The sequence below is a fragment of the Cariama cristata genome, unplaced genomic scaffold, assembly GCF_000690535.1.
Source record: "Cariama cristata isolate BGI_N322 unplaced genomic scaffold, ASM69053v1 scaffold3235, whole genome shotgun sequence".
Classification (NCBI taxonomy): domain Eukaryota; kingdom Metazoa; phylum Chordata; class Aves; order Cariamiformes; family Cariamidae; genus Cariama; species Cariama cristata.
In genome coordinates this window covers 23717-37906 of record NW_009619052.1, presented here as the reverse complement: position 1 = coordinate 37906, position 14190 = coordinate 23717, and the positions used below count along the sequence as shown (strand labels likewise).

General features: G+C 36.3%; 1 protein-coding gene across 1 annotated transcript in view; it reads right to left on the bottom strand.

The window, feature by feature from the left end:
• Nucleotides 1-847: 847 nt before the first annotated feature.
• LOC104162366 (E3 ubiquitin-protein ligase UHRF2-like) overlaps nucleotides 848-14190 on the bottom strand; it is a 29362-nt gene continuing 16019 nt past the window's right edge. Inside the window, exons 6-12 of the mRNA XM_009701080.1 lie at nucleotides 9886-9992; nucleotides 7731-7893; nucleotides 7053-7190; nucleotides 6110-6233; nucleotides 5668-5828; nucleotides 3660-3758; nucleotides 848-1941 (exon numbers count right to left, since the gene is read on the bottom strand). Of these exons, the coding sequence (XP_009699382.1) occupies nucleotides 1795-1941; nucleotides 3660-3758; nucleotides 5668-5828; nucleotides 6110-6233; nucleotides 7053-7190; nucleotides 7731-7893; nucleotides 9886-9992 (939 nt within the window). The 3' untranslated portion in view covers nucleotides 848-1794. The remainder of the gene's footprint in view (nucleotides 1942-3659; nucleotides 3759-5667; nucleotides 5829-6109; nucleotides 6234-7052; nucleotides 7191-7730; nucleotides 7894-9885; nucleotides 9993-14190) is intronic.

Sequence of the window (14190 nt, the reverse complement as noted above, 5' to 3'; positions counted from 1 at the left end):
ATAAAAGAATCTGTCTACAGCTCTTTTAAACTGTGTGCTTAACACTAACACCAATTCACCTACTGAGGAAAGGCTGAACCTTCACTCTGGTAAGCACAGAAAAAAACTTAAATCTTTCAAAACTGTCCAGCAATGCCTGTTTTTAAGATACATGACTAGAGAGATAGTACCAGCATTATGTATTTTGGATGCAACTGAAATCCTAAGTAGAATGGCAGGGAGAGTGCGGAAAGAGACAAGTTACTTATTTGGATGAAGTGAATAAGCCAGTAAGTAACTTTCAACCACATAAAACAGCACTGCCACATGCATCTCAATGACCAGTTCATTACCACACTGGGGTAAGCGCAAGATCTTAAGTTACTGAGAATGACATACATACTTCCATATATACTTCTATATATGCTTACTTTGCAGCCCCATGCCTATGGTGGGAATCTCTGACTAATGGCTGTGTGGGCACCCTTTTGCAGGAGTCGGGCCCGGGCAGCAACCCCCGCCAATGCCAGCGGGGCAGGAAGGGCTCCCTCCGACCCTGGTACCTGGACGGAGCCCTGACAAACTTCCTTCAAATGCTCAGTAGAGACCAGAGTTGCTACACGACAGCCGAGAGCTGCTGCTATAGAGCATCTGTGAGGCCATGGATATCGATGTCAGGTAGTTGGTTTTTTTCCTTAACTAACTATGGTTTTTTCACTGAGAAATGAGTTAAGGAATATAAAGCTTCATGTCTGAAAAATAAGAAGCCCACCTAAAGAAAGTATTTAGTAATCTGAAAAAAACTTCTATTAAAATGTTATGATTTAAAGAAGTGGATAATAGTAAAAACAAAATTAGCAACTTTTCTGAATCATAAAATATTTAATAAGGTATATTTTGGGGGGGATATATTGTATATAAAATTTCAGATCACAATATGAAGCGATTTGAACCCTCTCCAAGCTAGCACTGCCCTCAATGCTGTGTAGATGTTTTGCCACTGATACAAGATCTACTAAAAGCATACAGTTTAACTAATACAGAAGTGGCTTTTTTATATGAAATATTTTTTACACAACTAGAGTGTCTTGAATACCCTCTTTAAGTGCAAAAACCACAGATCACTTTACACTAATGCAGCAACAATGCATTCATATTGTTCTCATTAGTCATTAGTAGTCAACTTGCATAAGATACAAGAAAAGCACAATGAAGCTCACAAAAATAGACTAAAAATCAGCCTGTTCGCCTGTTCTTGCAAAAAAATACAGCATAATAGAAGAAAAAGACAAAAAAAGGATTATGCACACCACAGAATTTGCTGTTCTTTAATCCAGCTGGCTTAAGTGCTGTTTCTGGTTTTTTGCTGTTTTTTGTGGGTTTTTGTTTTGGTTTGGGTTTTTTTTTTTATAAATCAAACCACATGGACCAGGCACAACTAATATTCAGGAGGCAGTGTGTAGCTAAAACTTCACTAACTTTTTGTCATCCCCACAATTTATTTTCCTCTGTCCTGAGGTAGTTACAAAAAAACAAATCGTAAATTAAGCATCAGCTAGGCCAGTAAGAGCTGAGGCTTTTCTTTTTCTCTTTAAAAACTATTTGTTAACTGGCCAAAACTACCCTTGATGTTAAAAGACAGCCAAGAATTAGAGTTCTCACTACACCAAAAAGATGGCTAGGAGGGGAAGAGGGTTAGCTGCTTCAAAATATATTGAGTCCCATCAAGTTGGCTGGTCCACTGTTGAATTTCCCATGTTTATTCTCCTTTACTCTATAAAGTCACTGGGAGAAGTTCAGAAGGATCTGAGCACATCATCGTCCTTTACTGTAACCAGGGAAGAACTGGTCCAGTAGTGTCTGCAGTATCTTGTTGGGAACCATGGTGTAGCCCTTTCCTAGGTCATAGCGGCAGGCAGGGCAGGTGAAGACTTCAGCTCTGAAGGAGCGCTGTAAACAACTCTAGGACATACAAACAGAAATAAATTGTGAGAACTTTGTTTTAGACTGACAGCTTAACCAGCAAAAACTAAGGAATCACTATAAACCAAAGACGCAACCCGCTGTACTACCAGAAACAAAGAAGAACCACCAAGCCATCTGGCACCTCTCGCCTCTGACTAAAATGTCCTAAAAAAGGAACTCTGCGTTGGGCTGGGATATGAAACATTGAGCTTGGCAGGAATAAAAACAAATCATCACTACTGAGATTTCCCCTACATTTCCACTGGCACCTTCCTGTCAATCACAGCCATGTTTACAGCTTCCTTCTCGCTTCACAGTTAGATTGCTACAGTTTTCCAGACCTTCATTTCAAGAGGAAGGTGAGTATACCAAGTATATTATTTATGTAACAATCTCTGCCTACCTCATCAGATGAGGTTCAGTTAAGCCTTAAAAACATATGTAGAATAATACAACTTCTAACACGTTAGCATCAGTGCTGTCCTCCTTACTGTGTTACCACAGGCGGCAGATAGCCCAAGCATGTGAGCTGCATATCAGAAATTTATCAGGGCAGATCTGTGCCCGAACAGCAACAGAGGCTTACTATCAAACTATTCCTTACAACTTTAACTGGATGTTATTTTGTATATGAAAATATTTACTGGCATCTTCACATTCTGTGCTTTCCAAGTTTGTTGCCATTCAGCTTTCTCTTTTCCATGGTCTTTTAAATATTAACCCTTTCATAATACTTTTTATGGTTTTTAAGGAGCCATAATCATTCCATGTGTGCAGGCAATCCATAATAACACAGTGATTTTTAGGGGAGTGATAATGTATCTTCTTGAACAGCAAACTTGCATTAACAGATAATTGTACTGGGTTGATAATAGTCTGAGTCCCTTCAGGCTCTTAGGTAGAAATACTAGGTACGGCAGGCACAGTTCAAATACGCACAATTCAGCACATGATTCTGTACAAACTCGTGCTACAAAAATTAACTCTAGTACACACTGGATTCCAAACTCCTAACATTAAAGCAGTATAGAATCGGTTTGCTTGGAACAGACCTCCGGGATCATCGAGTCCAACCTTTGCCCTAACACCACCATGTCAACTAGACCATGGCACTAAGTGCCACGTCCAGTCTTTTCTTAAACACCTCCAGAGATGGTGACTCCACCACCTCCCTGGGCAGCCCGTTCCAATGCCTAAAGGATTGTATCCTATAGGATACATGAGTTATAAATTGACTTCTGTGGCCCTCCTACGAAACATACTGCCAAGAATAACAAGATAACATAACTTACTCCAAATAAGCCCCAATAATTTTCTTGTATTTACCATGCATCCTTTCCACAACTCTTAATAACTGTTACACAATTACAAAATCTGGTTTTATTCCTTAACTATTTAAAATTAAATTGTTGTTACTGTACCAACATCTAGCTCCTGGACCAAACCAATTCCGAGTGTAAGTACACTATTCACAAGGGAATGACAGCAGTACTAAACTTGACTCATTATGTCTATCAGGAACTATACTAAACATACTTCCAGTCTGCATTACATCAAATTAAGGCTACACAGCAATCACTGAATGCAAATTCGTTGGATGTTTTTGCTCAGAATGTTAGGCAATAATTATTGTCTTTCTAAAATACATATAGCTTTGGTGACTGATATCTCAGAGCCAAGAAAACAGCCCAAAGCACGATCGAGTTTATTCTTACTTTACAGACGTTGTGGAGGCACTCTGTTGTCACTGGCTGGTAAACTAGCTCCTGGCAGCAGACACACATAAAGGATTGTTCCAGTTTCTTCAGAAAATTCTAGTGTAGGGCAAAGGAATACAAAAGACAAACTCTATTACAGTTCTTGTAAATGCCACTTATTACATAAAGATGATGAACTTCCAGAAGTTCTTAAGTCCTCCATACCCATGACTGCAGCTTTCTAAAAGTAATCAGGAAGCTGGTCCGTAGCTGCTTAATTTCCCTGCTCTTCTACAAATCAGAGAACTAATGTTTTAAAGATTATTTACTTGTTTGTATGAGTATTGTTGTAAGCAAATGAAACAGGCCAGAGGGCCTCTCATGCCCGATTCTTAGCTTAGGTCAGAAAATCTAGCCATTGTGTTTAGTAACTGCTGCTAGAAATTTGCATGTCCGTGAAAGATCTCTGCTTCTCTGCAAAGGGAACTTCTGCACCTCCTCCTGTGCTTACAGATTATAGCTAGCTTAATGGCTTCTTCTCTTCCAAGGCCAAATTCTCTGCAGTGTGTAAATCAACCTCCCTGGGTTTTAAATCTTCTCAGGGTACCTCTGAGGAATCTCAAGACACATCTGTACCAGGTGTTTTACACACACAAGCATGCTTATGTCTGGCAAATATCTCAAGAATACAAGCTTGGATATAGAAAGAAAAAAAAGCAGATCGACAAGTAATCAAAATATGATTCTTTGTAATAATTTTTAAAATACCAGATTTACCACATACTTCGCTTTATTTAGTTAAAAGGGCAGATGACTGTGTCAAGCAGAAAGATTTACATTTTCACAGTAGTGACCCAAAGCTGCCAGTGATTCCCACTGCCTTCAGTGGTAATCAAATGGAAATCTTACCAAAATTATGGGTAGGAATCTGTAGAAAAATGACTTCTCAGTAACTCAACCACTTTTAAATTACTGTTTCTCCTTTTTACAAAGAGGTATCTCTATTGCCTGTCATTATGCACAATTTTAAGAGTTGAAATTCCTTCTAGTCCTTACAGACATTGGATAGAAGACAGATAACAATGAATAACTTTACACAGTTCCTAGACAAAGTCAACTACAGCAGCGTTGGAAGTGGAAGAACAGGGAATTATAGATGCTTTTTCTGTTACAGAAGCACCATAAATAGCCACTGGTAATTCTCAAATAAATTAATTATGTATGTCTATTTTCAGATATCCATTTTCACACCAATGGTTTGTTTTTCACTGAGTTGAGTTTTATCATGCTATTTTAACCCCTTAGTGCCTTACTTCTTCTGCAAAACAGCTAAAATAACTACAAACTCAACATTGGTAAGACTAATTATCACTGAAAGACATAATATTTCAGGAGATAGTCCTTTTGTGGACTTTTTTTATGCTAGTGTCTATAGTCTCTTTAGTCTTGAGCTATTCTTGCTATTTTCTTGACATTTAGGGGGAGGAAAGTATTTTCTCTCTTACTTAAGGTTCCCTTTCTACAGAGTGGGATAATCTAGATTTGGTTTAAAATATTTTTATTTCATGTCTAAATTTGAAGACAAGGCTACAAAATACAGCAATCAAGCTGTATTTTCTGTCACAAAATTATTTTCTGTCTAAACAAAAAGTAGTGACTAGAACCATCTTTCTTCATGTCTGATTTCTCACATCAGCACAGCACAAAAATACATTTATAATTTCAGAGAAAACATGCTAACTTCAAAAATGAGAAGCAAAAAAAAAAGCCACTTCTAACTTAAAAATGTTTTTTAAGCAAGAAAATATCTCTATTATGCAGGAGTAAACCGAGCCATCAATAACAAATTGTAAAAGCAAGGACTATTTTCTTGAAATCTAAGTCTTACAAATAAAAATGATGCTAGACACAGTCTGTATTCAGCAGAAGGTCAACAAGTAAATTAATTTTTAAGAGAGACTCAAGATTTCTCCTAACTGTCTAAAGAAAAGGCAAACATTAAAAATTATGCATGCAGCAAACATACTGGTCCTTCCTTAAGAGAAGCAAGTACTTCATCCCACAGTTTCTGGTTCATACAGTCTTCTCTAATCAGCCATTGCTGCTCTTGTGTCAGCTGGAAAGCCTCTCCTTTCCCTCCATCTCCCATCCTCATGGCTTTGGGCGTATTCATAGGTTCCTCTATACCTGCTTAAGATCACGACCATCAGATGCAGTAACAAGAGTATTAGTCTGAACTAACAAAACTGTTTCTAGAAGGCTAAGATATGGATTACATTCATGAAAGGCAGCAATCAAATCCCTACTACAACTCATACTGGCTACCACTTAATTACAGAGCATGTGCTTATCAATTTACATTAGTATTCCAAATAACTTCACACTTCTGCAAAGTTTTCATGCTACTGGCTTGACAAACACAACATGACAGACTTCGCTGATGAATGCTAAAAAGTAAAAAGAAATACCATCATCAATTGTCCTTTTCTGGTTTCCGTTACTCTGGTTGGTTGGCTCCTGTTTCACCGTTTGCTTTTTAACCTTATCTTTCTTCTCCTTACTAGCCATGGCTTCCAAATAACCTTCTGGATACTAAAATAAAAAAGCAAAGATTTAAAACAAAATCCACTGGCATAAGGGAATTCCCAAATGCCAACAAGACAAATTTCCAGAAGACTTTAAAACCTGTGACTACATTTTGAAATAACTACAAAATAATTTTTAAAACCCTACATGATGGTCATAAGTTTTAAATTACTATCTACTATTAAGAAAGTGTAATCAAGTCAAATAATCCAATCCATATTTGATTGTATTAAAAGGAACCCAATATCCATATCTATGCCCTTACAACTACACAAATCAGTCAGACAAGTGGAAGATGATGGTATGCTGTAAGATACACCACTGTTTGGCTGAGAAAAGAAACAGTACGTTAATTCTTTCCATCTTTTATGGATTCTTCAATGCCCAAGTCCTCATGGGTCAGTATATTTTTGTGCCTGAAATACACTATCTATACAAACTCCTCAGTCACATGGACAGAAAAAGACATTAAAATGCACAGGTTTTTCAATTTCTCAGGCAGACTCAGCTATAACAATAGTTGCTTGTAGTAATTCTTTCCAGTCTAAGGATCACAAAACTGTATTCAAACTCTTAATTTTCCAATCCATATATGCAAAGCAATTCCTTGCTAAGCCAGAAAGCTTCATCCACCGTACCTTCTGCAGTGTCACTATTACAGGATTCTTTCAGTCTCCAGATAATCTGTAGTGGTTTTTTGGCATTAAATTCTGCCACAGTGAAGTATAAGGAAAAAAATGGGGCTTTAATTTAAATGATTTCTATTTCTAGAATTTGTTTTCTGGAACAGAGAATAAAAACAACTTTGTGAGTCCTGGTTCGAACCTGTACGCTCAGACCCAGTTTCTTTGACCGCTCCATTCCTTCCGAAGTCCAAGGTGCAGGCTCAACATCATCTCTCCTCAGAAGATAGCGCCAAACTAAAAATCCACATTTTCCAATTTCCGGCCAATATTTCACTACCTAAAGAACAATATAAAATTACTACCATTATTAAATCACAAGTCAAACACATGCATATAGTCATACTTCAATTGCTCAAGAAGAAATGAGAAGACTTAAGTTATACATTACTATTAGACAGCAGTTCTTCCCTCAGGTGCAAAATTTTTGTATTTTAGATAAATACAGTGCATTTAAAAGGCATACAACATTATTTCAGATGCTGAGAAGTCATTAAATGCACAAAAAGCTAGGATATAGTTTGAAAGAGTGAGGAAATAATTTGATTTCCAGGAATGAATATGACTCAGTAAGCATATACAAAATAGCTTACATATTCAACTTTATATATCCTATTATGGATTATGTTCTGTTATCACTGCTCTGAATAATTTCCTTTCTGTTCTTTGCAGAATAAGCTAAGGCTAGAAAGCTATCATAGAGGAAAAACTAATTATTTCTTTGAAGTAATAATGAAGAATTTGCATTGTAACACATATGAAACTTAAACATTAAAACAGCTGAAGAAAAACGTTATGTTGCACTCAGAAATCAGAATACCTTGTAAATGCCATCATATCTGTTGCCTTCCTCTGGGGCATATTTACTGATTCGTCGTCCTTTTGAACTGCGCACTACTCTGACTGGCTTACCAGCTCTCCAATTCTTAGACTCTGCTCCATTTTTGTCATCCAGTGGGGCATCACAGTTAAGGGCCAATGCCCTAGAAAAAGATTTAAAATCTTCATAAACTAGATTGCTTCACAGAACAGATTTTTGAGAATTAATGTAATTAAGGCATATCTAATTATGCTTTATCAAGCAGCATAGAACTTTTCAGTATATTCTTTAATAACTGCAGAACTGATGGAAGCAATGAGATCCATGCTACCATGTATGGTAAGAAAAAAAACGGGAACACAAAATATTTTGTTGTCAAGGATCCAGATGAAAACTCAGCTGATATTGCTAAATAAAACAAACCAATCCTTTTACATTTAATATTCTTCCTTTTAAAAACAATCCCTTCCTAAATAGCATTGAAGGAATTAAAAGAAAATTATAACAAAAGGCAAACTTACCCTATTGCTATTGCAGATTTTAAGGCTCTTTAAGTGTGTACACAAAAGTAATGAATATGATGAAAAACACTATAGAGAAAAAAGTACATAGTAACCACCCAAAAAACTCTAAGTGACTGAAATCTCTCACATAATACATAGATTGCCTCAGAGGAGTTAAATAATAGTAGCTGACGCAAGGACAAGAAAACCCCTTTATCCACTAACTACATGAAGATCCTCTTCTAGAAACCTGGAGCAAGACAATATGAATACCTACTAGACCAAGCTGCCACAACGGAAAGTACTTCTACTACCACAGACGGGTTTGACCAGGGATTGAAAACCCTTCAGAATCAGACTCAAACCAAACCATGGATCTCAGGATAGAAGAAATAATATGGTTTATAAACAGCCCACATTGTAAGAACAGTAACCGACAGGCATACAATGTCAATGTTAAAAATGTTTCTTATCCAAAACTTAAAAAAGGAAAAATACCTGGACAAGCAAAACCAAAGCCGATTCAACTACATGGAATCATCATAATCTTCAGTGTCAAAGTGCTTGAAAACTTCCATCAAAATCAGTAACTGGGGGTAACACCTTGTTGTACTCCATGCGCACTAACACCTGCAAAGCTACAAGGCAAGCTTTACCACTGGATTTCTCATTTGCTAAGAGCAGAGAAATGCTGAGACTAAGGAGTCCAGCTTTTAATTCTGTTTCACAAAGCAAGTTTGCTCAATTCACTAAATAGTCTTGTAAACCTATTGCTTAAACCTACTTCCATCTTCCTTCTCTCCTTGTTCTTGTTCACATCATGTCCCCTCTCTCTCCCCCTCCCTCCCTTTCTCAGCAGCCAAGCCAGGTTTTTCCTCTCCTCTAAGTACCACCAAAAAGCTTGAAAGAATCCCTGTCCACTCTGCTTGACAGGAGCAGATCATATCTAAAAGCAGACCTGGCAAAGAAAAGGTCTCAGTCAATCTCAGCACCCCATAGGTGTTAAGTGGTCAGTTGCATAACAGAGATTATGCTCTTAGAAACAGAGAGAATGGAGAACTCCTTGTTCAGGCAAGCTTTTAGAGGTCGTAAAAAAACTTTAAGCAGATGTCTAATCAATCTTTTGGACATATATTTTCTTTTTCAAGCACCTGTTTTTGATAAAGCAACACCCTAATTCCTTGGTTTTCATAGAAAACTATGATGGAAGAAAGGGCTAGCAAAATAAGAAAGTTTTCTTTCAGTATGGGAAAATCAACATGCTTTCTTCCTACTTAAATTTCATAACTGATTTAACCACTGAAGAAGAAACTTAAAAAGAAACACACAGAATAGAAAACTTCCATTCAAGAGTTTTGATGGACTTCTCGTTAAAACAGAGTCCTGTGAAGGAAATTGTAGGACAATTCAACCAGAGGTATGGCGACTAGCTGCACCAGCAATACAGCAATGTATTTCACTGAGCTGCGTGTTTCTTTAAATCAACAAAACATAACGCTTGATAAAATGCCTCTTAGCAGAAAGAGGCACCACTGTTTACAAAAGCAGCATGTACAGGAGTGAATAAATATAGTCAAATGTTACTCTAATTAAAGCACTCCAATCCAGCTCTTTGTTTTGGAATACTTTCTAATTTTATCTTCAAAACTTACCTATTCATGTGTGTTAATGTCTGATCAAATGAATGTTCTCCAATTCTTTTATTGCCGGAAAGATCTCTGCCTCCACTCCCAGTGTAAGTGAATTCATCTCCTCGATCCTGTGCAAGAAGATTATCCTTTGTTTTAACATGCCAAAGTAAAGCAACTGAATTAAAAAAAAATGCAATGTCATTTGTTCTATTTACTCAGACAGAGAAAAACTATAATCCAAGGCATGGAAAGATGTGTTTTCAATTTCAGCATCACTGTCCTTCTACAGTACTCATGCCAGCACAAAGCTACTAATCTGGATGTAACATATTCACCAGAAAATCCTTAGTAAAAAATTTCCTGCCTCAAAAATTTGGACTTTCGCATCTTTTAAAAAGCTATTTTGGTGGAAAAAAAAGACATTCTGAGCAAGGGAACACATTCTAGCATGTGGTTACTTGCTCTAGACCTTTCATTTAGTTTACAAGAACACCATGTTTGTAAAATACATAATAAATACCTTAGAGGGATCACTTCAGCTTCTGCAAGGGGCTAGGTGCCAGTAAGTACAAACAGCTTTGCCTTACGTACAAGACAGGTACTTTAGAGCAATAATAATCCCAGCTCTTCTGAACTAGCAAGAGCTTAAACTCATTTAGAGGCACATTTTGTAAGCTGATACAATTCTGCAGTATATTTCCTACATAGAATTTTCTTTAAATTGAAGGAAAATTGATAAAATCTTTTACCACAAACTGTAAAAGCAGTCAAAATCTACATACACAAATGTAAAGTCAGTATTACTATTTTCTTTAGGAAATATATCACAGAAATTCATATTACTACTGGCAAATTCAAGTATTCTGGAAATATATATATTCTACAACTATATTTAATATGATATCTCTTTGGAGATGCAAATTTTGTACAAAGCATGAAGCAATAGTAGAAGATAAATACTTAATAGGAAAATAATGTTTGTATGAATTTTCATAGCAAAAATCTGAACATACTTGTACGCAGTAGCAAAATTCAGTCAATTTCTTACCACTATTAAAAGTCTGACATTATTAAGGATCCAGTGCAAGACTGTTACAGATATTTCATGACTGACAACAGCAGAAAAGAGAAAGTTAGAAGGAGAAATGCTGGTTGAACAAGGCCATAGATTAATTATAGAAATTATGTTTATTTTATTCTGTGTAGTGAAAACCTAACAGAAATTCAGCTGCAGTATTAGAGTATTTCTCATTCAATATTTATCTAGACATAATAAAAAGCAAGTGCTATGAAGTTAAGAAAATACTCAAAACCTAACAAAGACATGTATAACCTCTGGTACATCCTTTCTTAAAACAGTCTACTTACTCTATTCAATGAACCTCTAAAAATAACAGAAATAGAATGATGTACAAGGACAATATATGAAACAAGAATGAAAGACTGACAAGAGAAGAACTATTTACTAAGAAAGGACACAGAATAAATTGTATAAAATAAGGTATCACAGAAATGAGCTATGTTTAATTTTTCAGTGATTGTCAAGGCAAACAAAATGTGCAGACCACACAAAGATGATTGTGATAATAATAATATGAATAGGGATGGATTTGCTTGACGAATCAGGCCCATTCAAACAAATTGCATTTTAACACTGAAAAGGAAGCTTGTGCCAAGTTCAGAAAACCAGAAAGATATACCTTCAAAAGTCATGAATCCAGAATGATTTGGGTTTCTTAACAAAGGAGAAACTGAACACATGTTTATGGTGTGGCAGAGTAGGGAAAAGCTAATGCAGTTTTTTGATATACAAGTAGAAATAAACTGAAACTGGAAGGTGATTTTTCCCTCTTTTTAGAACACAATGTTGAGATAAAGATTGAAATAACATATATGTAAGAATGTAAAAAAAATAGAGGGAAGACATAAACACTATGTATGCATGCAGCATGGAGAAAATTATTTCCAAGACAAGACAGGTTCTTGACAAACTGTTTTGTTTATGAACAACTAGGTAGAACAATCTTCATAAGAAGAAAGCAGTGAATAAACCTTTTTTTGGCATAACAGACAAACATAAATCAAGGACAAATCGCTATAGTCTTAAGCCAAAAAAACACAAGCGAGAAGGCATAAATGCAACAGTATTCATAGTTACCTACTGGAACTCACTTCTATGGAAAATGGGTTAAATGTAGAAGGCCTAAAAACATCAAACTTCCAATATCTTCAGAGAAAGACTGAGTGGTTCTCTGGGTGCTACTCTTTAACCACAGGCAACCGGAAGACATCGTGATTGAAGAAAGAGCATGGACATAAGGCCTATGCATGCACGTTCACCTCTTGAACAGATCCCACACTTCAAAGGTTACATTTGCTTCTCTTTAATTATCCAGATGTTCTATGCATAAATAGGCAAAACTATATGGATTTGGGGGAAACTGGAAATCCAAGGGAAGGAAAACGGAGGAGAAATGGAACAATTATGGAGCATAATTGTTACACGTCAAAGAACAAGAGGATGGCATCTTTTAACATCCCCCAGTGTAAGAAAGGTTCATTTCTGCTTTACTTCCCAGAAGAATTACACTTACTTATTTCACATCAGATATATTAAAAATAAATTTTAAAAAAAAAAAAAAAAAAAAGGATTGCAGGGGAAACAGACACTTCCTACAACTGGAGGAAAATGAAAATGACAGAGACCTTGCCATACAGGGCGCTGATCTTGACTGGATGAAGAGAAATGGGGAGGACATTTGAACCTCTGATATTAGAGCAACTCCTAAACAAGGAGAAGATGACAGCTCAGGAGAATACGTAAGTGCTTGTAGAGAGAGGAAATCTAGAATGGCAAAAGTAAGTAATGAACGGACACAGAATCCTTAGAGCAGAATAAATGTGGATATGAATACAGCTCATGACAAGTAGAAGTGAAATGGGGATACTGGTAGTCTGGAGTCCTAATGGGAAACCTATAGAACCTACTTCCATCAGGGTTATGGTGTTTCATAAGTCGAGTATGCCAGGAATATTCACACAGCTTATTATTTGGGATCTTTTGATGAGTAATGACTCATTAAAACAATTTCTCAAGAGCTTTGAGTTCTGAGTCTATCTATAAACACTCCAAGATCTTCATACTACCCCTAACAACGTTCAACTGATAGCCTGTATGTGACAGGTAAAGGCGGAAAGCTATTTTCTTCTCAAGAGAATCAGAAAGCAGAGCTTAAGGTACTGATACTGCTGTAAATTCTGCCTTCTGCAGTTAAAGAAAATGTTTAGCAAAAGGAATTATTGATGTCCGTATGTTCTTCAAGAAACAAAATAACTGTCAAAAGAGCTATTAAAAGTCTTATATTTTCCTTTCTCTTCTCTTCATCCTTCCTGCCTTTTCCCCATTTTCTTACCTTAAAATACATAATTCTGCCATTTCTCTTCTGCTTTCTGCAGCTTAATTCAACTCCCTTGCACCAAAAGTTTCTTTCAACAGCTAGTAAGACCTTTGTTATTCTCTCTTCTCTTAATGCCTTCTGTATGTCTCTTTTTCTTATGTTGTCTCCATAAAGTTACGAAATAACTGTCCTGTTTGTGAAGTTTGATCACGTTATAGAGCAAATGAACTTCAGCCACAGTAGCATTGACCCAGTATCTCACATTGAGGCACCTGAGTGGAAGATGAGCCCAAAGCTCTAGTATTATAAGCCAGTCAGCCTCAGACATACAGCATAAGCAGATGGTCAGTTGTATTAAATCATATTCCACTACTTCAATGTTGTTACCTAACCAGTTCTAAGTCTAACAAAGAGATAATGTCGAATGAAAAAATTAAGATTTTTAATTCCACCTAAGCATTTGATCACATTATTCCTATGGGTTGCTCTTATGCAGCAGCTGACAGAAGCATTAGCTACTTCAACTTACTGGCATATCAGCTGTCTCAAGATAGCTCTCAATTATTTTCTCTTTCCATTAACACCTCTGTTATTATGCTCAGGTTTCAAAGTTTGGTCCCAGAAATTGCATCTATCAGTTAGTAAAATACACTATTATGAACACAAAAAGATTTTCCAGGTGACCTTCAACCTTCAGTGTGAACAAAAAAAAAGTCTTATTGGCATTTTTGATACAAGAAACTCCTAAATTTCACCACTTCCTCAACCCCTTCATTCATCAGTTTCACCTCAGTAAAACGTGTCAAATAAAGGCTAACATTTTGATTAATATGGCAAAGCAAAATAAAAAAGCACTAAGCCTTTTTAAATGAAGTTATTAAATCCAAGACAAATATTAACTATCAGACAATTACATTTGAAAGCATTT